We start from the raw sequence: 26,792 nt of genomic DNA, 5'->3' as shown, positions 1-26,792 counted from the left end.
ACGACCACATACACCTTGTCTTCCCAGTACGAACAAAGTTTTCCTGGACCGCCTTTCTCACGTACGTTCTTTACTAGCACCCGGCTTCCCAGTGCCAATTCTGCTCCATAACATTTTCGATCATAGTACTCCTTACTAGTGTTGAGCGAATTTGTTCGGCATTTCAAATTCGTGTTCGGGGTTCCGGATTGTTCGCGCCAAAAAATCGGCTCCGCCCATGAACATCCCTGATTTGCCACGCTGTCACGCAGATCGCGCCAAAAAATCGGCTCCACCCACGAACATCCCTGATTTTGCCACGCTGTCACGCAGATGACATCTGCGTGACAGGGTGGCAAATCAGGGATGTTTGTGGGCAGAGCCAATTTTTTTGGCGCGAACAAGCCGGAACCCTGAACACGAACACAAATTTGAAATGCCGAACAAATTCGCTCAGCACTACGCCTTACTCTTGCTCTATCCTTGTGTAACCACTTTGGACGCTATGTTGTATGCCTCTGCCATCCATTCCTTCCATTTCCGAACGTACTCCGGATATGTTCTGTAAGTCTCTGACACCGGATTATCGAACATGATGTCGATTGGCAGTCTTTGCGATCGTCCATACAATAGGAAAAAGGGTGAGTAACCCGTTGCATCGCTCTTTGTACAGTTATAGGCATGTACCACTTTTGACAGGGAACTGTTCCAGTCTTTCTTCTCGTCAGCTGTTAAAGTGCGCAACATCGACAATAATGTCCAGTTAAAACATTCAACTTGTCCATTACTCTCTGGGTGATAGGGTGTTGTGTGGGATCTCTGAATTCTTCAGTACTTTCCTATCTTGGCAAAGAGCTGGCTCTCAAATTCTCTTCCTTGGTCGAGGTGTAACCTCGTAGGGAATCCAAACCTCAAAGCAAAATCATTGAAGATCTTCTCTGCCACTGTTCGACCTGATTTATTGGTGGTGGCATATGCTTGAGCAAATCGAGTGAAATGGTCCATCACCACCAAGATGTATTCGTAAGCACCCTTGCACGTCTCGAGATGTAGAAAGTCTATTGAGACCATCTCAAATGGATATGTGTTAGAACCTTGCTGTTAGGTTTTTTTTCCTTTGCTGGTCACATGACCTTGTTGGCCTATTTAATCCTGCTCCGCCCTTCTGGCTTTGCTGGACTTCATTGTATATCTACTTTCTAGCTAGCCTGTGCTCTGTATCTAACTCTGTTAGTTTGCTTGGTCTACGGACCTCTAGGTTCTATCTATTTTGTTTGTTCGTCTGTCTGCTGCTATTTCTGTTAGGAGGTGTCCCATATTCCTCCCAGTCCTTAGTACTTGTAGGGATTCCCTCCCCAAATCTATAGGTCTCCGTACAGACTAGATTAGGACTTTAGCAGGTCTGATCGCAGGATCAGGTTCCCTGTTACATCGTAGGGATTCAGCTGAGTCTTATAGTAGGGACAGATCTCCTCTCTTTCCTTAGCTTTGGTAGCAGAACATAACAGTAAGTCCAGCCTGTAAATTCTCTAAGGAAAGATTTTTTTTTGTTCCATCATGGTGTCGGTTCAGGATTTGGCTAAACACCTGCAGGGACTCTCTCTGGAAGTGGCCGAGCTCCGTCAGCACGTGAGTAACTGTCCTGGAGCATATTTCTTGGAGCCTAAGGTATGTTTGCCGGATTTATTTTTTGGTGAACATCGAGAATTTTTTTCATTTAAAAATGCTTGCTTATTGTATTTTCGTTTGAGACCCAAGTCCTCTGGGGATGAATCCCAGCGCGTAGGGTTCATAATGTCACTTTTGCGCAAAGAGCCTCAGGAGTGGGCCTTTTCTTTGCAACCTAGTGATACATGCTTCAGATCAGTGGATAGTTTTTTTTCTGCTTTAGGACTATTATATGATGATCCTGACCGTGTGGCATCAGCTGAGACTGAGTTGAGACGTTTAAAACAAGGATCAGGTAATATGGAAAAATATTGTACACATTTTCGTCGTTGGTCCACTCAAACAGGGTGGAACGATTCTGCTCTGAAAAGTCTATTTCTTGCTGGGCTCAGTGAAAAGGTTAAAGACCTGCTAATTGCTTATCCTACACCTGAGGATTTGCAACAGGCTATGCAATTAGCTATACGGGTGGACAGAAGACTGCGTGCTAGGGTTAATGAGAGCAAATCCTCTGCTATGTCAGTTTCTGGTTATGATAATGTGTGTACTAACAGTGGTGAACCGATGGAGATTGGATCGGTGGCACCTCGCTCTCAAGAAAAACACCGTCGTTTTTCAGAAGGCTTGTGCTTCTATTGTGGAAAATCTGGTCATTTGATTAAAGGCTGTGAGCTTCGTATGAAGAAAGAAAAAAAAATGGTCAGTCACGCCCGTATTGCCTGTTTAAATTCCAAGGGTATATTTTTAGCTGCTTCCACGATTGCTCAGGAAAAATTAATGGAATTTCGGGTGTTTGTTGATTGCGGGTCTACACTGAATGTTATTGATGGGGGATTCGTGGAAAAACTCAATTTAAAACCTGAACCTTTATCATCCCCCATTGCTGTGGTTTCTGTGGATGGCTCCCCTTTGAAGAATATTACTCTCAAGGTCAGTGAATTTCCTCTCACTATTAATGGTGTTCACCATGAGAAATTGGATTTGGTAGTGTTGAATAACTTGCCTTCTCCAGTAATATTGGGTTTGCCCTGGTTAAAATTTCACAATCCTGTACTGGATTGGTCTACCAGTGAAATTAAATCCTGGAGCCATAAATGTTATGACAAGTGTTGTAACGGGCGTATTGCAGCTTTGGATAGGGGAGAATTGCCTGTTCCTATTCAGGATTTTTGGAGAGTTTTTTCTGAGAAAGAATCGCAGGTTTTGCCTCCCCATAGAGACTATGATTGTTCTATTGAATTTGTCCCTGGAGCGACTCTTCCTAAAAGTCGTTTATTTAACCTTACTATTCCTGAGAGGAAGGCTTTGGAGGAATACATACAGACAAGTTTGGCCGCCGGTCACATTAGGCCCTCTAAGTCTCCTGTGGCGGTTGGATTTTTTTTTGTAAAAAAAAAGGACGGCGGTTTACGTCCTTGTCTGGATTTTCGTGAGATTAACAAAATTACGGTACGCAATCCTTACCCACTGCCATTGATTCCTGATCTGTTTAACCAGTTATTGGGGGCCAAGTGGTTCTCTAAAATTGACCTTAAGGGGGCATACAATCTGTTGCGCATGAAGGAGGGTGATGAATGGAAAGAGTTTGGACGGATGTGCGTGGTAATCTTCAGGAGGCCAACAGAAAATCTAAAGACTACTTTGATAGGAAACGACAGGAGGTTTTGTTCGCTGTTGGTGACATGGTTTGGTTGTCCTCTAGGAATCTGCGGTTGAGGATTCCTTCTAAGAAATTGGGTCCCAAGTTTGTAGGGCCCTTTAAGGTGCTTCAGGTTGTCAACCAATCTGCTGTTAGGTTGGAGGTTCCTACCTCCTGGAGAATTAATCCGGTCTTTCATGTCTCTCTGTTAAAAAAAGCTGTTGTGTCGGATGGTGACGCCTCTGCCTCTGTTCCTCCGGTGGTGGAGGACGGGGAATATGAAATTTCTCGCATCCTTGACTCTAGACGGTATAGAGGTAGTTTGCAGTATCTTGTGGCCTGGAAAGGTTTCGGACCCGAGGATAACTCTTGGGTGAGGTCAGATGATGTTTCCGCGTCCAGACTTATCAGAGCGTTTCACAGGAGATTTCCTGATAAGCCTGGTCCTAGGGGATCCGGAGGATCCTCTTAGAAGGGGGGGTACTGTTAGAACCTTGCTGTTAGGTTTTTTTTCCTTTGCTGGTCACATGACCTTGTTGGCCTATTTAATCCTGCTCCGCCCTTCTGGCTTTGCTGGACTTCATTGTATATCTACTTTCTAGCTAGCCTGTGCTCTGTATCTAACTCTGTTAGTTTGCTTGGTCTACGGACCTCTAGGTTCTATCTATTTTGTTTGTTCGTCTGTCTGCTGCTATTTCTGTTAGGAGGTGTCCCATATTCCTCCCAGTCCTTAGTACTTGTAGGGATTCCCTCCCCAAATCTATAGGTCTCCGTACAGACTAGATTAGGACTTTAGCAGGTCTGATCGCAGGATCAGGTTCCCTGTTACATCGTAGGGATTCAGCTGAGTCTTATAGTAGGGACAGATCTCCTCTCTTTCCTTAGCTTTGGTAGCAGAACATAACAATATGTAGTTTGGATGTTGCTTATAGGTGCCCAGTTGATGTGTTGGGACGTTTATCTTTCAGACACCCACACTCCCTGGTCACGTACCTCTCAATATCTCTCTGCATGTATGGCCAGAAGAAACGTTCACGGATCAAGTTGGTTGTACTTTCCACTCCAAGGTGTCCCATGTTTTCATGGAGTTCTTTGAAGACCAACCTATGGAATACTCTGGGTAGTACCAACTGCCGTTTTTTTCCTCCTTTACGATACAGGATACTGTCTTCACATTCTTTAATTAAAACAGATACTGCTGGTGACTCATTGTCTCTCTCTCGTTTACTTGGAAACTGATTTTGGTCCACATAAAGTAGTATTCTACCAATTATCTGATCTTCCCGTTGTGCTCTATGGATTTTCCCTTTTGGTAGTTGTTGAATAGACCGGGGGTGATCTTGTTGTCTTGCTCTTATGGTGGTTTCCACCGTCAACAGACACCACAATGGTGTCTCTTCCTCCTGATAAGCTTGTACTTCTTGGGTAGTGCTCTCAATTGCTTCCAGACTGACTTCCTCTGAGCATTCTTGGATGAACTCCTCAGGCTCTAGTGGCATTCTTGACAATCCGTCAGCATCCGCATTGCATTTTCCTGGCCTGTACTTGAGACTGAAATTGAAGTCAGCTAGTTCCCTGACCCGTTGCATTCAGTTTGGCTGTAGTAAGGACATAGGTCAAAGGGTTGTTGTCAGTGTATACTTCAAACTCTTTGCTGTAGAGATAATCTCTAAATCATTCACAGATAGCCCATTTCAATGCCAGGAACTTCAATTTTCCGGAATGCAGATGGTAATTCTTCTCGGCGTCTGTCAACGTTCTAGAACCGTAACCAATGACCCTCAATTTTCCATCTTGATGCTGCTACGGGGCAGCTCCCAGTCCAACTTGAGAAGCGTCACAATGAAGAACAAATGGTAAATTGAAATCAGGATATCCCAATATAGGTGGTTTTACCAGGTAGTCTACTAGTTCTTCCAATACCTCCTGGTGGTCTGCTGTCCAGAGAATGGGCTGTTGGGACAAAACAGCGTTGTTTCTTTTAAGCCCCGTCCTACCCGCGTTCTTCTTTTTCCCCGTGGATGTTGTTGTCTCCGTCATCCCCCCAATAAGAGGTATAGTGGGGCGGCAATCCTGGAGGAGTTCCGAACGTAAGTACGATAGTAGGAGAGGAATCCTAATATCTACCTCAACTCCCTGACAATAGAGGGCCGCTTGTCTTTTAAGGCCAGTACCGGAGCGATTTCTGCTGGGTCCATGGTATATCCTTCTCCTGACAAAATTTTCCCTAAAAATCGGACTTGTCTTTTGAACAATTCACACTTCTTTGGAGTCAACTTAACTCTGTGTTGTTGATACCGTTGTAAATACGGTCCTCACGTGTTCAACATGCTCCCGGAAGGTTTTGCTGTGTACCACATTGTCATCCAAGTACGGCTGGCAGATATCGTCCCTCAATCCTTCTAAATATGTCTCCATGCTCCTCTGGAATTCTGCTGGAGCTGAACTGAGCCCAAACGGTATGCGGATCCACTCATATAATCTCCACGGTGTGATGAATGCTGTCAAAGGTCTACTGGACTCTTCAACAAACCCTTGATGGTATGCTTTACCCTGATCGAGGACAGAGAATCAGGTACTTCCTGATAGGCTATCCAGCATATCTTGGATCTTTGGTATCGGGTGCCGATCAGGTACTGACTTTCGGTTTAGTTCCCGGTAATCACAGCAGAGTCTCAATGTACCGTCCTTCTTCCTAACACAAACATTAGGAGCGGAATAAGACGACTTCGACTTTTGGACCCAACTTCTGTTGATTAGGTCTTGTAAATACTCTTTCACTTCACGGTGTAATGGTTTCGGCACAGACATGTAACTTCTGGTTACTGGGGTTGTGTCTTTCAAATTGATTTTCAACTGCAACGATGGGATACAACCTATATCAGAGTCATCTTTAAAGAATGCATGACACTCTTCTCTCAGCATCTGTTTTGCTACCGCTCGATCTTCAGCACACAAGTGTTCCAGAGGTACTGGGGGATCCCAGCATTCCGAGGTGGGTCGTGTAATTTCTTCCCTGGGGCAACTCTTGTTCATTGGTGGGGAGACTGAATTCACGGTAGACCCCTAGGCTGGTCTCACACTGGCTGGATATACCGTTTTAACGGTTTCGATGTGACCTAACACAGTCTAATTTTGTGTCTCGTAGTATTCATCACCGGTACTGTCACTCGAGCAAACCCACCAGTAGGAATCATAAGCACAGTCTCACCTTGAACTAGGCCTTCCAAAAGTACTGAGGAGTCTTTTGACACGAACAGTCTTTTCTGGACTTTTCTTCCCGGTTCTACCCGGACTCCACATCTCACCCGCACCATTTGGTTTGCAGGGATGATGGTTGGGTGCCAGCCTACCTTGACTTCTTTTAGGCCCATTGTATTCTGTGCTTTCTTTACTTTATGAATCACATTTTCCACCACGGCGTTGGGTATGGTGAGCGATGTGGCGATTGCATCCACCACCAGCGCCCCTGCCTTATGTTTTGTGATGATCTCACTGATTACATTATACCCCAGGATAGGATCCTCTGCCATGTTCTGATCACTGGTCACGAGAAAAGCTACCAAAATCTCAATGGTGTTGCTGTTCTTCGTGGCTCTGAGTTGGAAAGTCACTTCCACCCAGCCTATGAAAGGGATTTTGGTCTGGTTGACGGCTTTGCCGTGGAGTTCCACTGGACCCAAGAGTTCTTTTAGTGACCGAAGGCAAGTGTGTGGCAGGTAGCGCCTTCTCCATTCTTCATTTAAAAGGCTCGCTTGGGCTTCTGTGTCCCACAGTGCTTTTACTAGGAGTCCATCTAGCTGGAACTGTATAAAGCACCTTTCACCGATTAGGCTATCTTTACTGACCGAGGAATCCTCCTCCCAGGAGTACATTGTTTGACCTCCGCACTGGGCATTAAGTAACTGATGCCCATGTCTCCCTTGCAGCTGTTGTAGAAGGGAACACACTTAGGGATAGTACTGACGCAGCTGTTTTACCTCATGCTCCGTTCTGGGGTTTGGTGAGATTTGGATTTGCTTCTGGGGCCTCTTCTGTGTCACGGTTACCAGTCACCCCGCACTGGTAACCTCCTGTCTTTTAACCCAAATGATCGTGACCATTGGCATTCCTTGGCATAATGGCTTTCCTCACCACATCTTAGACAGTGGTCACACACCGTACTCTGATTTGATGAACGGCATGCTTCACAAGCCGGGTATCTTCTGATTTGGAACCCACTCCTGGGTCTGAGGGATACCGGTTCTGGCCTGGAACGAATCAACTTTTTCACCTCAATCAACTCGGCTCGCAGATCTCCTGTTACTTCCTCCCAGTCAGCGCTGGGGGTTCTCTCTTATATTGGTGATTTAAGGCTCCCTCTCGGCGGCACTGGAGGGTCTCCATGATGATCTTCGGAGTGGCCACTGACAGTCTCCAACTTCAGCTGACTCCTTCTTCAACTGTTACAGGGTCAGTTGACTCTTAATTTCTAGCATACTACTGAGGTTCAATCCTGGGCTGATTGCTTTCACCACCGCCTCAATGATCTCATCTGGCTTGTATCCTTTCTGTAAACCTGCATCGATCTGGTGCATAAGACAGTCTCTCTTTCTGTTCACACTCTCCAATCTGTCCCATGATCTTGAATTCTTTCCTTATGATGATTTGTGGTGTTAGAGAGAACCGTTTCCTGATTTATCTAACCCGAGCAAGGTAAAGGTTCTGTCTGAGTCTGTCACCCATTCAGAGGTTTTGGTCGATTCCTGCAGGGCTGTTGTTAGGGCTTTGAATTGTGCTTTCAATTCCTGTAGTTCTGTCTGCGGACGAAGATTCCCGCTTTTGGTAATTGGTGCCGCCCCTCCATCCTCCAACTTCAACCTGGTTAGAAACTGTGTTAGCTTCTGGAGGAACGTCCCCATGACATCTTCAGCTTCTTTCTACCCAGCTCATCCATTTTTGCATTAATGGCAGCTAACAGTTGCCTGCGTTTGTGTGCTTTAGAAATCTGTTTTTCTGACATCTTTATGTGTTCTGCTACTGTACTTAATTCTTCACAGGTTAACTGAAGAAGCAGCTCAGTAATTCAGTCCATTTGTATTTCCACATCCATTGCTGCTAGTGAGTTTTCTTTATTGCTGGTCCCCTTTAACTGGTGTAGCAGAGTTGAGTTGAGGTGCTGTGCTGCTGTATTTTTCCAGACACTTTTCCTCTTCTCCCTCTACACACTAATTCCTGCTCAGAACTCCCCGTACGGGCCACCAATGTTACACGCACTCCGCTAGGTTCAGATAGGGGTGAGACAGGTTACATGAATTCTTTGGAATACTGGGGGAACCGTTACTCAGGGCAACCATAGACCATGTGCTGCAGCTTCTCTCAGGCACACAGGGGTATTGACCCTCAGGCACAGACACTTTCACTTGCTGACCAGACACACTTGACAAGAGTCCTCATAAATGGTAGAACAGTAGCATTTAATAAGAAGCCGCACAGCCAGTGCAAGTTAAGTCTTATGAGCAACAGGCTCCAGTGACAAACAGTCCAGTTTCCTTAGCAGCTCAGCAGTTCACAGTCTTCCCAGTAGTACAGGACAGCACAGTTCTAATGCAAAGGCACATTAATGAACACAGCCTTCTTTACAGCACAGTGAGATGTGGGGGGGGGGGTTGGGGCGGGAGATGATCCCTTTGACACCATTTCTTCCAGTCCTTATCTTTCTGCCTGACAATACTCTGCACTGCTAGTTCAGGAACTCTACCTGACCTGTGCTCAGCTTCACTCCTGACTTGAATCCTTTTCACTGATGGGGGCACTTCTGTGAGATACAGAACACACACACACCACCTTTCTCTTCGGCTCCAGCCAGACGGTAAACAACTTCCCCACAATCTCCCTGGGGCTCTGCTAAAACACTCCCTGTCTCCTGTATTAACCATTCTTCCCAACTTTTGAAGAATAGAAAGAGGAGCCAAATGTGCGGCGCGCATAGCGTGCCGTGGCAAATTTTGGTCACGCCCTGGCCACACCCCAATCCACGCCCATGTACGATTATTCACCCCCTGGCAGGAGAAGATGTCAGATGGGTGCTGGTAGTGAGGGAAATTCAGCAGACGCCCGAGACTGCAGGTTGTAGACCCAAATCTGAGACTGTCCGCTGTATCCGGCATAGTTGGGACTAGGGATGAGCGGATGGATTCACAGGTCTCTGGTCCAGATCAGTGCAACCTGGTGGGTGGATGAGAGGCCGTGAATCTCTAATCTTCTAGGGCAGCTTGACGTCATCTTTGCGTAAGCTCATGGCTTGTTGGGACCTGTAGATTATTTTTTGTTCCTCATTTGCAGTCAGAGCCGCCAGAACTTTCTCATCATTTTTTGTGTCTGTAAGGCCGTGTTCGCACATTGCAGAAATACTGTGTTTTTTGTTTTCAGCAGATGTCCGCACCAAACTACACAATAACCATCTCCTCCCCCTTATTTGATGCGTTTCTGGTGCACTTGATGAATTATCTGTGTTTTTTTAGGTTCTATATAGAAGCGTATGAAGACACTGCTGAACTCTGTGGTAGTGATGAGCAAGCGTGTATTGCTAACCCTAAGAAACAGGCAATCCCTGCAGTTGTCACAGCTGCCTAACAGCCGCTACTCATGCAGCCGCGGTGGCTCAAACATAGATGCCGAGCACACCGAAAATACTCACCGAACACCCAAGCGTGCTTGCCGAAAGGGTTAACTATATAGGCTCGCTCATCACTACTCTGCGGTTTTGGAGCATTTTCTCTCTATAAGCATCTTCTGAAAAAAAACGCACAAAGAAAAAAACGCTGCTGCATTTTTAAGTGCAGAATCAGACTTTTTCTGTAGTATTAAAAAGCGTTAAAAACTCTGCTTCACATCTGCCCCCAAATTGCATCAAATAAGCGGAAAACGCATAAAAGAAACACAGCAAACACACAATAGTCACAGAAGATTGTTACTGGGTTGTCTGGTGGGGACACCTGCAGAAAAAAAGAAACAGAAAGAACGCAGCATTTACGCTACTTGGAAGCACGGTCTTAGCATTACTGATTTATTACATTTTTTATGGGTTTAATAGAGAAAAAATATCAATCACGCCATTTTTTTACGCCATTTACCCATCCTCGTAAATAATCTGATTGCTGTGTTCTGCAGGTCGTTACTATTTCAGGGACACCAAATGCGTCCATGTTATTTGCTGCTTTGTGACGTTCATTATTTTTTACAAAACGCATTAAAAACTACAATATTTTTTTCATCAACAAATGTTTTTTTTAAATTATTTTTTATCAATTTTATAGGCTAAAAAAATCTCTTATTCTGCTGTGTACAATGTATGTATACAAATGCATTCATTGTACACAGCAGTGTATTTCTATCAGCGTAGGCAGAGCCTGCAGTACAGATGAAGGAGACAGAATTCTAATATTTTTAGGTTGTGGGATCAAGACCCAGGGACTTCCAGAAAAAATTTATTTTTTATAAATGCTCATAAATTCACTACTTTTATTTATAAGCAAAAATAATCATTTTCTTCTGCTCAGTATACAGGTACCATAAAAATACATTGCTATACACAATGTATTTCTATGGACTTGTATGAGCTGCTTCTAGATGCATTGACTGCATTGTAGAGTCAAGTTAACTAAATCCTCCTATGTTCATCATTGAGAGCTGTAGCTCAATGTTTACAGCTGCAGTCTCTGGATACTGAGTTCCTGGTTTGAGTCCCAGGCAGGTGCTGTTGCTGGAGAAAGAAGAGATGAGTAATATAATTAAATTTATTCACTGACCAGTGAGCAGCCCCACCCCCAAGGAGGAGAAGCTACACCCCAGCTGTGCCGTGGCGGGTCGCGGGACTGAGCCCTGAAATTGGGACAGTCCCGCAGAATATGGGACGGTTGGGAGCTATATGTTAACCCCTCTAGTTGCTGGATGCTTTTAAAGCAACAGCGCTACTTCTGCATGTCACACATACAGATGAATATGTAAGCAGAGCGCCCCCCACAGGCCGCCTCAGAGCATGAGAAAACTGTCCCATAACTTTGACAGTGTTCCCCTGCCTCTGCTGGATTGCATTTGTGTCTCGTCGCCTGTACTCCTTGGTTGTCCAACAAACTGTGACCTCTGCCGCCAGCGTTTTCAGATGGAAATTTTTTGAATAATTCCGCAACAAGGAATTTCTCGTACTGCCCCATTTTATTAGGACTGTCCTGCGCGGGAATAAGAGACAGAAAGTTCTCCTTGTAGCGTGGTTCTAGAAGTGCCACCAACCAGTAATGACTGTCACCCAAAATTTGGACAACGCAAGGGTCACGGGAAAGGCAGTGTAACATAAACTCAGTCATGTGTGCCAGACTGCTAACAGGCAAGACTTCTGTGTCCTCACCAAGAGGACGACTGACCATGCTCTACTCCTCATCTTCCTCCTCCTCACTTTCCTCAGCCCATCCACGCTGAACAGATGGTATGACAGTTGTGCAGGTAGTACCGTCTATAGCACAGGAAACTAGCTTCTGTTCTTCCTCCTCTTCCACTTCCTCATTGTCACCCAATCCACATTGGGATGAGATGAGGCTGGGCTGTGTGGAATCACCCTGTTTGGTTCCTTGCTCCATCTCATCATGCTCCGCCTGCAATGCATCCTCTTTAATTGTGAGCAGAGAGCGTTTCAGAAGACAGAGAAGTGGGATGGTGACGCTAAAATTGGCGTCATCGCCGCTCACCATCTTGGTGGAGTCCTCAAAGTTTTGAAGGATGGTAGAGATGCCTGACATCCATGTCCACTCCTTAGGTCTTATGTGTGGAGTCTGACATGAATACAGACGGCCTTGTTGATGCTGGTAGTCAACAACTGCCTTCTTCTGCTCACAAATCTTTCCCAACATCTGCAATGTAGAGTTCCAAAGCATGGGACATCGCACACCAGTCGGTGAGCTGGAAGCTGCAATAGCTGCTGAAGCACGGCAAGGGCGGTGGAAGCTGTAGCGTGGGCACACACGCGGCGCATTTTGACAAGCAGATCCGGCAGATATGGGTAGGTTTTGAGAAACCGCTGAACCACGAGGTTAAGCACATGGGCCAGTCATGGTACGTGTGTGAGCTCACCTCAGTTCAGAGCTGCCACCAGGTTCCGGCCATTGTCACACATGACCATGCCTGACTGTAGAGTCAGCGATGTCAGCCACAGATTTGCCTGCTCTTTCAGAGCTGTCTACAGCTCTTTAGCATTGTGCGGTTTGTCACCTAAGCATATTAGCTTCAGCACAGCCTGTTGCCGCTTGGCCGAGGCAGTGCTGCAGTGCTTCTAGTTTGTGACTGATGTGGTCATTTCGAAGATGGAGGCTGAAGAGGAGGAGGAGGTGCAGGAGCTGTAGAATGTGGGGGCAACCCTGATTGACTCAGGGCCTGCAATCCTCAGCATCGGGAGGACGTGTTCTGTCCCAAGGTCCGACTGGGTCCCAGCTTCCACTATATTAACCCAGTGTGCCGTCAGCGAGATGTACCGTCCCTGCCCACAAGCACTTGTCCACGTGTCCGTAGTTAGGTGGATTTTCCCAGTAACTGCGTTGTTGAGGGCACGGGTAATGTTGTGAGGCACGTGCTCTCAAATGTGGGGACAGCACACCGGGAGAAATAGTGGCAGCTAGGGACCAAGAACCGAGGGACGGCTGCCGCCATCAGGTTGCGGAAAGCTTCCATCTCCATGTGTGAATTTAGTAGTGTGGCCTATGGGGCGTTGGCTGCGTATTTGCACTTGCGTTCCAAGGACTGGGGTATGGACAACTGAACGCTGCGCTGGGACAAGGACGTGGACGTGCTTGCTGATGGTGCTAGTTGAGAGTGTGCTACGACAGGTGCAGGGCAGGAGGCATCTTCGCATACGCCATGGACAGGGGATTGGCGTGCACGCACAACAGCGGAAGAAGCAGTGGTGTCACCCGCAGACACTGTTTCTGGACCCTGGGGTTCGGCCCACTTAGTCGAGTGCTTTGCTGCCATGTGCCTCATCATGCTGGTGGTGGTCACACTGCTAGTTTTGCTACCCCTGCTGATGCTGGCCTGGCAGGTGGTGCAAATGGCCTTTTTGGGGTTATCTTTAGAGTCTTTAAAAAAAACAGACTCTGGAAGACCTAACAGCTGTACTGGTAACTCCCGTCGTGTTGGCATTATGGGGAACGCTTTCCCGCCTTGTGTCTGCGGCCACCACACTGCTTCTTCCTGCCTGTTGTGGTGCTACGCCTCCCTCCCCCTGTTCTGCTGTCTTCGCTCTGTATGTCCCCCTGCCAGGTTGAGTATATATCATCCACCACCTTGTCTTCCACTTCCGCACCCTGGTCCTCCTCCTGACTTTGTGTCTCATCATCATCATCCACCTCTTGCGACAGTAATTGCACTTTCCCACCATTGCCTTCATGTGACCGTGGCTGCTCAAATATTTGGGCATCGCTACACACGTTCTCCTCTTGACTCGCTTGAAGCTGGCCGGGCGAGAGGTCTGAATCTACAAATGGAAAAGTGAACAGCTCTTCTGAGTGTCCAAGTGTGTGATCAGTTGTCTCCAGGCACTCAGCATTGTGGGAGGAAGAAGGTTCAGGGTGAGGAATATGCGGTCCAGACTCACCGCTACTGAGACTTACTTGACCGTGTGGAAGACGGTCAAGGTGGTGGTGGTGGCAAAGTGACTGGAAGCATTATCTGCTATCCAACCAACAACCTTTTGACACTGCTCTAGGTTCAATAGTGGTGTGCTGCGGTCCCCTAGTAATTGGGACAGGAAGGTCGAGTGACAAGATGTGGGTGTTTGTTGTGGCACAATTTCAGCTTGCCCACGGTCATGTCCTCTGCTTCAGCCTCTACATGCACCATCACGTCCACTTCCTCATCCCTTGCCACGCACCTTGCCCATTTTAAATGAAGAACAATATTTTACACATTCCCGACAAATGTCTGATTATAGAACGCAGTTATATGTGATACGTCTGACAGAGAACCACGGTTTTAAATAGCAGGCCTGTAGTTTACTAATACAATTCTTCACAGAGACCTAGTGTGAATAACTTGACCGACACAGTGCAATGAAATGAAAGGCAGAAATGGCTGATTTTGGAACGCTGTTATATGTGATACGTCTGATAGAGAACCATGGTTTTAAATAGCAGGCCTGTAGTTTACAAATACTATTCTTCACAGAGGCCTAGTGTGAATAGGTTGACCGACACACTGCAATGAAATGGAAGGAAGAAATGGCTGATTTTGGAACGCTGTTATATGTGATACGTCTGACAGAGAACCACGGTTTTAAATAGCAGGTCTGTAGTTTACTAATACTATTCTTCACAGAGACCTAGTGTGAATAGGTTGACCGACACACTGCAACGAAATGGAAAGTAGAAATGGCTGATTTTGGAACGCTGTTATATGTGATACGTCTGACAGAGAACCACGGTTTTAAATAGCAGGCCTGTAGTTTACTAATACTATTCTTCACAGAGACCTAGTGTGAATAGGTTGACCGACACACTGCAACGAAATGGAAGGCAGAAATGGCTGATTTTGGAATGCTGTTATATGTGATACGTCTGACTGAGAACCATGGTTTTAAATAGCAGGCCTGTAGTTTACTAATACTATTCTTCACAGAGACCTAGTGTGAATAGGTTGACTGACACACTGCAACGAAGTGGAAGGCAGAAATGACTGATTTTGGAACGCTGTTACATGTGATATGTCTGACAGAGAACCATGGTTTTAAATAGCAGGCCTGTAGTTTACTAATACTATTCTTCACAGAGACCTAGTGTGAATAGCTTGACCAACACACTGCAATGAAATGGAAGGTTGAAATGGCTGATTTTGGAACTCTGTTATATGTGATACGTCTGACAGAGAACCACGGTTTTAAATAGCAGGCCTGTAGTTTACTAATACTATTTTTCACAGAGACCTAGTGTGAATAGCTTGACCGACACACTGCAACGAAGTGGAAGGCAGAAATGGCTGATTTTGGAACGCTGTTATATGTGATACGTCTGACAGAGAACCACGGTTTTAAATAGCAGGCCTGTAGTTTACTAATACTATTCTTCACAGAGACCTAGTGTGAATAGCTTGACTGACACACTGCAACAAAATGGAAAAGGAGGCCAATATTTTCCACGTTCAGTTCAAATTTCTGGATTTTTATCACTGTAATATGGAAAATATCTGGCTGTATTCTGCAGTGCTAACAAGCTAATGGAGCAGAAAGTTGTAGGTGTACTCTGGATTTCTTTTTAAGCAAATAATCAAGATTAAGAAAAAAAAAATTGCCCTGGCCCCTGGTACCTGGGGCAATGTCTACAAATATCTGTAATTATTACAGCAGCAGCAGACAGGACATTCAATGGACCCTCTTGTGCTGTATCATGAACTGCAGTGTGTCACATATCCTGCCTGCCTTGGTTTTTAAGCAAATAACCAGGATTAATATAAAAAAAAAATTGCCCTGGCCCCTGATATTTGGGGATATGTCTATAAATATCTGTAAGAACAGCAGCAGCAGGAACATGCTATGGACCCTCTTACTGTAACATCCCTGGCAGCGTGCTGGCATGGCTTACCATCTCCCAACATGCAAGACCGCCAACTTACCTATCAGTCCAGGCTGCACACTTTGCTCTATTACTTGCTGTGTGCATGTCTCTTGTCTGATTGCTTAGGGCGGCGGCTCTGTTGCTTCCTGATTCTTAAAGTTACAGTGTGCGCAGTCCTAATGCGTCCCCAGCCTATTGCTGTGAGTCACTGGATACTTAAACCCCCTCCACCCAGTAGGAGGGGCCTGAGCAACACTTTCTTTCAGTGTGTTTCTTGCAACTGAGTTGCCAGGTCCTGTCCTGTATCTTGTCTGTTTCCGCCACCCTGGGGGCTGTATACCCAGGCCCGTTACCTGTATCTGTGACTTCTAGTCTGTTTATGCCACCCTGGGGGCTGTATACCCAGGCCCGTTACCTGTATCTGTGACTTCTAGTCTGTTTATGCCACCCTGGGGGCTGTATACCCAGGCCCTTTACCTGTATCTGTGACTTCTAGTCTGTTTCCGCCACCCTAGGGGCTGAGTTCCCAGGCTCGTTCCTGTATCTTGTTCCTGGTTCAGTTCCTGTCTGAACTGTGTTCTAGCCCGTTACCTTTTTGTCTCTATGTCCATACCTTCCCTTTTCCTGCAGTGTCTGAACATGCACCTAACTCCAACTCGTTGTCTCTGTACTTCTGTTTGTGAGTTTTGTGTCCACTCGCTACTTTATTGTAAGTACCTTGTGTGTATCTGGTTCTGCTTGTCCCGTTTCCCTGCCTCCTTATCTACCTCCTGTGTTCTAACTATCTTCCTGTGTTTCCCACTCTCTTCCATGTGAACACAGCCCTGTCCTGTCTGCCTGCACCTTTCTGCTCTGCGGTTTCGCTCTGCTTTGTTCTGCCTCGCTTGTCCTCCGCATCTGCGGTTTCGCTCTGCTTTGTTCTGCCTCGCTTGTCCTCCGCACCTGCGGTTTTGCTCTGCTCTGTTCTGCCTCGCTTGTCCTCCACACCTGTGGTTTCGCTCTGCTCTGCTTGTCCTCCGCACCTGCGATTTCGCTCTGCTCTGCTTGTCCTCCGCACCTGTGGTTTCGCTCTGCTCTGCTTGTCCTCCGCACCTGCGGTTTCGCTCTGCTCTGCTTGTACTCCGCACCTGCGGTTTCGCTCTGCTCTGCTTGTCCTCCGCACCTGCGGTTTCGCTCTGCTCTGCTTGTCCTCCGCACCTGCGGTTTGTTCCTGTATCCCAGTCTGTACTGGTCCCTATCCAGCCTGCTTTCCTACCTGCCAGTACCCGCCTGTCTGCATACCTGCCAGTACCCGCCTGTCTGCATACCAGCCGTGCCTGCCCGTTCCTGCATTCCCCAGTGTGGGTCAACAGCTGTGACCGGGGTCTGACCTGGAGTAGCACCTGGGTCACCTCCCACATCCCTCCTCAGACCACGGAGTCGATGAAGCCGCCGTGTGTTTGTGATCGGATCTGGTGAGGCGCCTAGTCACGCCCCTCCAGGCACTCCTCGGTTCGTGGCCCAGTGGGACCACTAACCACGCTCACGCCAGTCAGTCCGGGCGTGAGCGTAACACTTACACTATGTGCACTGCAGTCTGCCACATACACTGCCTGCCTGCCTAACTCCTGCTATCACCAGTGAATATATACAGCTGGATTAGTCCTCAGAAGAACTGTTAGTTCAGATGAATATATAGATATATTGTGGAATACCTATACTAACTATTAACAAGCAAATCTCTCCCTGACTCAGCAGCACCTCTCCCTACTCTGCCTGGTTTTAGGGTAGACTGTGACGAGCATAGTGGCGCCAGGTCTTATATAGACCTGATGACGCTGTGCGGCCAGCCAATCACTGTAATGCCCACAACCAACATGGCTACGGCATTACAGTGCGTGGCAAGCAATCGCTGTATGTTCATTGGCTCTCTAAAGAGCGCCAAACATGCAGTGCGGGGACCTGAGTTACTGCCCGAGCAACCCGGAAATACTCGCCGAGTGCTGAGCTTGTCAAGCACCGTGATGCTCAGGCGAGTACTGAGCAGTGGCGAGCACGTTCACTCATCACTAGTCTGCAGCCTACACAAGTCAAGAGGTCATTTGTTAGGCGATCTTGATAAGCCATCAACTGAACTGAAGGTGATTTATGAAAACAACCAAGGATGTATTAAACTTTCTTGCAGTGAGAAGATCAATGTGAGAATCAAACACATTGACGTTAAACATCATCACCTGCATGATTTAATAGAAAGTGGCATAATTGAGTTTGTTTATTGCGAGACTGAGCAGATGACAGCTGATGTTATGACAAAGCCACTTCCATGAGCCAAGTTTGAAGTATTCAGAATCACTATGGGACTAACAGGATAAGTAGTTGTTGAGTCGGGGTGTTGTAGTAATGCTTATTATTGTATATATTGCATCAACTACTATTTACTACTGTTTAATACTGGATGAGTTTCTGGCTCCAGCAATAGTGTTACACAGTGGCATGTAAAAGTTTTGGCACCCCTGGTCACAATTACTGTTTTTGTGAACAGTTAATCAAGTTGAAGATGAAATGATCTCTTAAAGGCCTAAAGTAAAAGATGACACATTTCCTTTGCATTTTAGGCAAAAAATATGTATTTTTTTATCTTTTACATTTTAAAATTTACAAAAAGGAAAATGGGCCAATGCAAAATTTGGGCACCCTGCATGGTTAGTACCTAGCAGCACACTCTTTTGAAAGTATCACAGCTTGTAAATGCTTTTTGTAGCCAGATAAGAGTCTTTCAATTCTTGTTTGAGGGATTTTCATTCATTCTTCCTTGGACACTTCTTCCAGTTCTGTGAGATTCCTGGGTTGTCTTGCATGCTCTGCTACTTTGAGGTCTAGCTACAGATTTTCAATGATGTTTAGATCAGGGGCCTGTGAGGGCTATTGTAAAACCTCCAGATTGCGTCTTTTGAGGTCGTCTGTTGTGGATTTTGACGTGTGTTTAGGATCATTATCCATTTGTAGAAGCTATCCTCTCTTCCACTTCAACTTTTTTATAAATTGTGTTATGTTTGCATCAAGAATTTGTTTAAATTTCATTGAATCCATTCTTCCCTCTACCCGTGAAATATTCCCCGTGTCATTGGCTGCAATACAACCCCATAGCATGATTGATCCACCCCCATGCTTAATAGTTGACGAGATGTTCTTTTCCTTTTTTCTGCACACATACCTTTTGATCATTGTGGCCAAAGACTTCTATTTTAACCTCTTTGGTCCACAGAATTGTTTCCAAAATGCATCAGGCTAGTTTAGATGTTCATTTGCATACTTCTGATGCTGAATTTTATGGTGAGGATGCAGGAGATTTTTTCTTCTGATGACTCTTCCATGAAGGCCATATTTGTGCAGGTGTCTCTGAACAGTAGAACAATGTACCACAACTCCAGAGTCTTCTAAATCTTTCTGAAGGTCTTTTGCAGTCAATCAGGGGTTCTGATTTGCCTCCCTAGCAATCCTACGAGCAGCTCTCACTGAGAGTTTGCTTGGTCTTCCAGACCTTATCTTGACCTCCACTGTTCCTGTTAACTGCTATTTCTTACTAACATTTTTATCTGAGGAGAGGGCAACTTGAAAATTCTTTGCTATCTTCTTATAGCCTTCTCCTGCTTTGTGGGGCTCCACCATTTTTTTCCAGAGTGCTAGGCAGCTGCTTAGAAGATTCCATGGCTGCTGTTTTTTGACACAAGTTAGAGGAGGCTGGGTTTTTATAAAGTTGGGAAATTTGCATCACCTGGTCTTACCTAACAATGATAGTGAACAAGCCATAACCCTAACAGGCTAATTAAGGTCTGAAACAACCTTGGTCAAAGTTGTCTGAGCACACAAAAATCTCAAAGGGTGCCCAAACCTTTGCATAGGCCCATTTTCCTTTTTGTAATTTTTAAAATGTAAAAAATGACTTTTTTTTACCTAAAATACAAAAGAAATATGTCATCTTTAACTTTAGGCCTTTTAGAGATAATTTCATCTTCAACTTGCTTAACTGTTCACAATAACAGTAATTTTGATCAGGGGTGCCCAAACTTTTACATGCCACTGTATTGCCAATAACTCACCGTTAAAAAAAAACCCAGGAAGTTCCTGATCATTGTGTGTGTAGCTGGAACACATTCTTTTCCTTTCTGACAGACAAGATGCTAAGATCCTAAGCTATAAGAAATACCAGTTGTAAGCTGTGTTATCTTTGTTCCTGAATAAATATATATACACTGTTGAACAGTTGGACAGTACAGAGATTAATCCTCTGCCAACAAATAGGGAGAGAATACATTTAAAAGATCAAACCATGTAAAACTGATACTGTGTTATTTCTAGTAAAAGGGGGTGGAACATGACACCGTGTTCTTATAGTCCCTCATTCATGCCACGCCCCCTTGTTTGCTGCATGAGGCATAAACACAGTTTTGACTGTGGTGTCCCTTGAAGATATAAACCACTCATTTTAAGGCACAATATATCATTATAATAAATTATCATTAAATTTAATAGGAATTTTCTATTTTTTTCTACATGGAAAATTAAATAAAAAAAACTTTTACCTTCAAATTTGTTGACATTTTGTAACCTTGTGGTTTCTCTGTTTCACCGCCTGGCCAAATTATTTTTCGGTCATTCTGTAAAATCTAAAAAGGGGGAAAAATTAAAAAAATTAACTGAATCAACTAGAATCCCATTAGACAGGGCAACAAAAAAGGTAGCTGCATATTATTTGGGAAGATTGAAGAACCCTTTAACTGCAAATTATAGCAGAAAATTGAATGAAAAGTAAAAATTAAAGACAAAGACCCTTTTCATGACAATATAATCTAAAATTAGAGTAAAAAAATAGTCAAAAAAATTCTAGATAAAAACCAAAAATAGATTTGTAGGATTTATTTTAGGTATGAAATATGATTGCCAAATGTCACCCATGCCTCGACTCACATGACTGCCGTTGAATATACCGACTTGAACGAGTTTCCGGTTCTGCAGGTTCATGATGCTATAATTAGCAAATTTCCTATCTCCGTCCTCATTAAACTCTACTCGTCCTGTTACTCCCTCAGGATACTTGGAAGACATGAGCACCCTACAGAGTATAAAATGGAAATCTGTTGGCCTGCCCAATTCACAAAAACACCAGCACGGTAACTTTTGCAACGACCGAACGACATTACATTTTCACATGAGTGTCTTTTATGCGAGTCTACCATACACCTGTAACCTCATGACAACACTTCCTACCTAGTACTTGTCATAGGGATATGATACAGATGTGTACCCATCCACACTACAATTTGCCTCAAAAGTGGTCTTTGTAAAGGTCGCTTTCCCAGATTGGAGAGTTGTACCAAGTTTGTTAACATCTCTGACTCATAAGGTCCCCCCTGCTCCTTTGGATCCTTATTCGATGTTTGTGAAACAACTCAGTTTTAACTGATTTTAGTCAACACTATGCCTCCTAACCATCCAGGATCCAGCAGGAGACTCCCTGGTTTGGGGATCTGCCCCTCTGCAGAGTGGCTGGCCAGTAAAGGTCTAAAAGAAGAAAAAATAATGACATGGCCCCCTTGTTCACCTCATCTGAACCCCATAGAGAACCTGTGGTCCATCATAAAATGTGAGATCTACAGGGAGGGAAAACAGTACACCTATCGGAACAGTGTCTGGGAGGCTGTGGTGGCTGCTGCACGCAATGTTGATCAAAAACAGATCAAGCAACTGACAGAATCTATGGATGGAAGGCTGTTGAGTGTCATCATAAAGAAAGGTGGCTATATTGTTCACTAATTTTTTTGGTTTTTGTTTTTGCATGTCAGAAATGTTTATTTCTAAATTTTGTGCACTGATATTTGTTTACCTGGTGAAAATAAACAAGTGAGATGGGATTATATTTGGTTTTTATTAAATTGCCTAATAATTCAGCACAGTAATAGTTACCTGCACAAACAGATATCCTCCTAAGATAGCCAAATCGAAAAAAAACCCACTCCAACTTCCAAAAATATTAAGCTTGGATATTTATGAGCCTTTTCGGTTGATTGAGAACATAGTTGTTGATCAGTAATAAAAATAATCCTCTAAAATACAACTTGCCTAATAATTCTGCACACAGTGTATGAGACTTCACATTGTATGGAGGGTCCATTGTGGGGGGTCATACAGCATGGAAGCCATAAAAGGGGTATTAAATTGTGTGAAAACATTAAGGGTCTTCACTAGAACCGCTATTTCTGTATGGTTGCGCAAAAAGGGCTTGACAGGGTTAGGTGTGTGGCTTAGCTGCAAAAATATGATGGTCCCTCTTCCCTGTCCTCCAGAGTTAGAAGTGATGTTCAAACTGATCTCAGAGGTATTTTGATCCAAATACCCAAAGGGTCAACAAGGGCAGTAAGTGTTATCAGGTGAACACAGGAAGCACTGATACCCTGCTCACTTTATTATGCTGGTGTGCCATTATGAAGGAGCAGGTCCTTCCTCCTCCCCCTCTCCTATGATAGATATATAAGCACCTCTTAAAGAGTGGCCCTGTTTTCCATATATTGGTGTTCCCCACACAACCTCTCGGCGGATCAGTAATATTTTCCTTTTCAAACAAATCATGAATCGCCTGAGCCACAATCGCAACTGCATCACTGATATGAGCAGACTCGTTTTTCCCATTGATCAGCTGGAGACCAATGACTCCTGGGGGAAGAAGAGACAGATCGTTATAGGTCGGCCTTCGCCCAATAATCCAATAGCTTTGGGCCTCACCCACCATAACAAACAATTCTCTAAAATGTTAATAAAAATAATAACATCCGAGGAAGCACATTACATTACCGTCAGGAGCATATCGCAGTGCACTTCCTGAGATCTCTCGTTCACCCACCAACCAGACATAGCCGGGCCCCGTCATTTCTAGGACTGCTGCTGTTTTATATATGGTGCTGGCATCATCCTCGCTAAAAAGGAAAAAAGGTAAGGCAAAGATAAAAAAAGCATATACATGACATCAGAGGACTGCCGCCCCGCGTAGTATTGAGCGCAGTTTAATAAGGGCGACTGCTCCCATCTCAGATTCCACCATGGAATGTTCTGGACTCGTTCATTGACCTCAATTCCTCAATTAGCTATGCTACAAGTCTCTGTATGAAGCAGAATATTTACCTTATTTACTAAGAGAACAAAATAAATATCAAAGTGGGAAAATGAGACAGCTATGAGGTCTAGAGTTACCATATGGTTTACATCAGAGGAGTAAACACTGAGATGTTCCAGGCATGGTTGCCAAACTCATACAGATTAGTGATGAACGAGCGTGTTCTGTTAACCCTTTCGGCGAGCATGCTCGGGTTCTCGCCGAGTATTTGCAGCGTGCTTGAATGTTATGCTACAGTCACTATAGTGTGCATGATTTGCGACTGTTTGATAGCTTTAATACATGTGAGGAATGCTTGTTTATTAGGCATTCCTCACATGTACTAAAGCTGTCAAACAGTCGCAAATCATGGTCACGGAGTGACTCTAACATAACATTCGAGCACGCCGAAAATACTCGGAAAACACCCGTGCATTCTCGTAAATCTCGAATAACGAGCATTCTCGCTCATCACTAATACAGATTATTATGATTGTGGTTATCATCCTTTTTTGCAGTTATTAGTGAATGCAGCTGATGTCTTCATATCAGAATATAAGCTGTAGACATAAGTCACTCATAATCTTTATGATTTATTATGGTTTTCTAATGTGTCTGTAAAAAAATGTTTGCTGTCCGTGATTTTTTGAGAAGCTGTCCAGAAAAAATAAAAAATAAAGTAGGCAACACTGGTCCCAGGAATAGTTATCAGGTTACACGGTGACATGTACCAAATCCCCATCTCTGGTATTATTACTCCATCCAATGTCTGATTTGATTTCAGTGGGATCTGTGGTGGATATGCTGAAAGAGTAGGGTAGAGCAATAATCATCCGACCGAGAGTGGTGAAATTGTCCTGTGTTACTAGTGGGTACGGTCCACACTCATGAATATGTTTAGAGACAATACTGAAAAAAATGTCAAATAAAGACAATAGATAGTAGATAAATCCAAGGACGTTGATCGGGTCTTCGATCGGTATAGTTTAAAAATATGGCAGCACTTCAAAATTCAAAAATTCTGGTACAAAAAGTGAAGATGTCTTTATTAATCCAAGACTTACAGTAGCGATGCTTCAGTGCCACCCACTTAAGAAAGGTTCCAGGTGGAAGTGATACATTGATGCTGTAAGTCATGGATTAATAACTACCTAAATGTACCTCAATTTTGGAGTGCTGCCATTTTTTGAGCAATAGATACTCAACTGATATGTGATAGATGATCAATAAATAGATAGGAGATAGATATGAGAAAGATAGATATTAGATAAATATGACATAGATATGAGATAGATAAATAGATAGATAGATATTAATAAACAACCAACCAGAAATTCTGAAATTATAATGAGTTTTCATTGGATGCTATTGGAGATGGTCTCCACCCAGGAATATATTTTGAAATAATACTGATAAAGATGTGACATAAAGAGAATAGATAAACAGACAGATATATATGAGATTCATAAATTGATATTAGATAGATAAATAGATACTATAGATAAATAGATATGAGATTGATCAATACTGTAGACGGATATGACACTGATTTATAATAGATGGATATTAGCTAGATATAAATCAATAATTGGCCAACCAGAGATTATTAAACAATGTGTTTTCATTGGATTCATTGTTTGGTCCCCAGCCAGAATTATATTTTTAACCAATATTGATAAAGAACTCACCAACCAATGGGAAACCTAGTACGCTACACTTCAGATGCGTAACTAAAAACAACAACAAACAACTAAAAATGTAACAAAACAAAGAAGGATACATGAACTAGGACAATAATGCATATATTTCTGGGCAACGAGGAGCTGAGGACAAAATATTAATGGCATCATAACAATATCATGAGAATATTTTTAGGAGTGAAAAAAAAATAGATATTGAAAAGTTCATCAGGAGACATGTTTCAGTCTAAGCTTTGCTTTACTTAACGTGTTAAATATAGCAGGCAGGTCCTGTTTATAAGAAAAACTTCAGGTAATATAAAAGATGCTCTGTTGAAAAATAGGGGGAAGAGAGAGAAGTAACATTTCCAAAATGTCAGTGAGTGACACAGACTGAGGTGTTGAGGGTGTCAGCTTACCTAGCAGAGAGGATGATCACTCTGGCTTCCAGTCCTTTCGCTTCGGTCAGAAGAGCGGTCACATTTTTGGTCCCAGGTTCAAAGTGAAGAACTTTTTCTGCCTGTGATTAGTGTGAGCAAATGGAATTAGAAGGGGTAATACATACCTTCCCGAGAGAGCCATGCTATCTAGAAAAAGAAGGTTACACACTCTTCTCACAAGTAAAGAGAGACCTTTATTTATTAAATCTATGTCCAATATTTTCTTTCATTATTATTTTTTCCTTTTTCTTTTTTCTTTATTTTTATTTCCTTGCTTTCATTTTGCACTCTGCATGCAAACTGAAGTTCGCCAAGACCCAAAAAGAAAAACAAAAAAAAAAAATAAGAAAAAAAAAAGAGACGTGCATTTTATAAGATATTAGGAGAAAAAGTCTGGAAATGCAATTTAAAGATAAAAAAAATCCAATGAGTGTCCTCGTCCCAAAATCAAAAAACCAAAACGAATATATCAGAAATAAAAAAAAGAGAAAAAAATGTTTTTTGTTTTTTTTTAACACAGAATTGACCTTTGAAGAATAAAAGTGATTTTTTTTTTAGACTGTAGAATCAAATCTTCCTTAATTAAAAAAAAAATGAATAATGATAAAAAAAAACTTGCAGGTTAATTCATTGGTTCACATGCATTCCTAGGAAACTTTAGCTGCTGGAGGTGCCCACAATTGATTTTTTTAACATTAGAATACTTTTTTAGATTTTTTTTATTTTATTTTTTGCTAGCCCCTCCAGCATCAAAGAATAAACAGAGTTCACTGCAGGGGCAGGCTCAGCACTTACATTTTCCATTGTCTTGTCCAATCCATTACCGGATTGCACAAAAATAGCAGACAGTCACGGACCACCTAATTTAGGTGGGGGGCAAGGGAGGAATTTAGATTGCATTGTTTTTGGTTTTGGGGTGTCTGTGACTTAGTTAGAACCGGTGGGCTACGTGCATTTTCCATGCATATATACCTTGGGTCCACGCTTGTTGTCATAGGAAAGTTGTTCGAGGTTTTCATAGTTCCTTTTTTTACTCTGATGAATAATGTGCACAGAGAAAATATGTAGACACAGAAGAATATTATAAACAGTTGAATATGGTGTGTAGAAAAGCAATCCAACATCCACCTCATCTCTCCACCTCTGCTAAAGGGTGATAATAACACTGGAGCTTGCAAAAAAACCATATGATGTATGTCAGTGAACGTGGACCATAGTCAGCAGAGCTGTTGTACGCAGGGGGTTGAGGTCAACTTAAAGGGAATGTGTCTTCAGAAAATGACCTGTTGTTTAAATCAGATGTTATATGTGGTTTTTTTTTCATGTTTTTTTTTTCTGATTAATATTTATATATATATACAGTACAGACCAAAAGTTTGGACACACCTTCTCATTTAAAGATTTTTCTGTATTTTCATGACTATGAAAATTGTACATTCACACTGAAGGCATCAAAACTATGAATTAACACATGTGGAATTATATACTTAACAAAAAAGTGTGAAACAACTGAAAATATGTCTTATATTCTAGGTTCTTCAAAGTAGCCACCTTTTGCTTTGATGACTGCTTTGCACACTCTTGGCATTCTCTTGATGAGCTTCAAGAGGTAGTCACCGGAAATGGTTTTCACTTCACAGGTGTGCCCTGTCAGGTTTAATAAGTGGGATTTCTTGCCTTATAAATGGG

The 26,792-nt window shown here is 43.6% G+C and overlaps 1 protein-coding gene across 12 annotated transcripts in view; it reads right to left on the bottom strand.

Moving 5' to 3' along the window:
* Positions 1-26,792, bottom strand: part of GRIN1 (glutamate ionotropic receptor NMDA type subunit 1) — a 120,024-nt gene that overhangs the window by 62,800 nt on the left and 30,432 nt on the right. For 10 of the 12 annotated variants that reach the window (XR_012247439.1, XM_073640483.1, XM_073640484.1 and 7 more), the window contains exons 4-9: positions 26,076-26,138; positions 25,083-25,183; positions 22,687-22,808; positions 22,374-22,548; positions 20,806-20,950; positions 20,421-20,504 (exon numbers count right to left, since the gene is read on the bottom strand). Coding sequence is in view for 11 of the 12 variants with exons in the window: in XM_073640483.1 (XP_073496584.1) it covers positions 20,421-20,504; positions 20,806-20,950; positions 22,374-22,548; positions 22,687-22,808; positions 25,083-25,183; positions 26,076-26,138 (690 nt within the window). In the remaining variant the exon portion in view is untranslated. The remainder of the gene's footprint in view (positions 1-20,420; positions 20,505-20,805; positions 20,951-22,373; positions 22,549-22,686; positions 22,809-25,082; positions 25,184-26,075; positions 26,139-26,792) is intronic. The other 2 variants (XM_073640474.1, XM_073640481.1) reach the window with 1 other exon arrangement.

This window comes from Phyllobates terribilis, unplaced genomic scaffold (genome assembly GCF_046119375.1).
Source record: "Phyllobates terribilis strain yellow unplaced genomic scaffold, ASM4611937v1 Scaffold_7__3_contigs__length_470593459, whole genome shotgun sequence".
In the NCBI taxonomy this organism is placed as follows: Eukaryota; Metazoa; Chordata; class Amphibia; order Anura; family Dendrobatidae; genus Phyllobates; species Phyllobates terribilis.
This window is presented reverse-complemented; position numbering and strand designations above follow the sequence as displayed.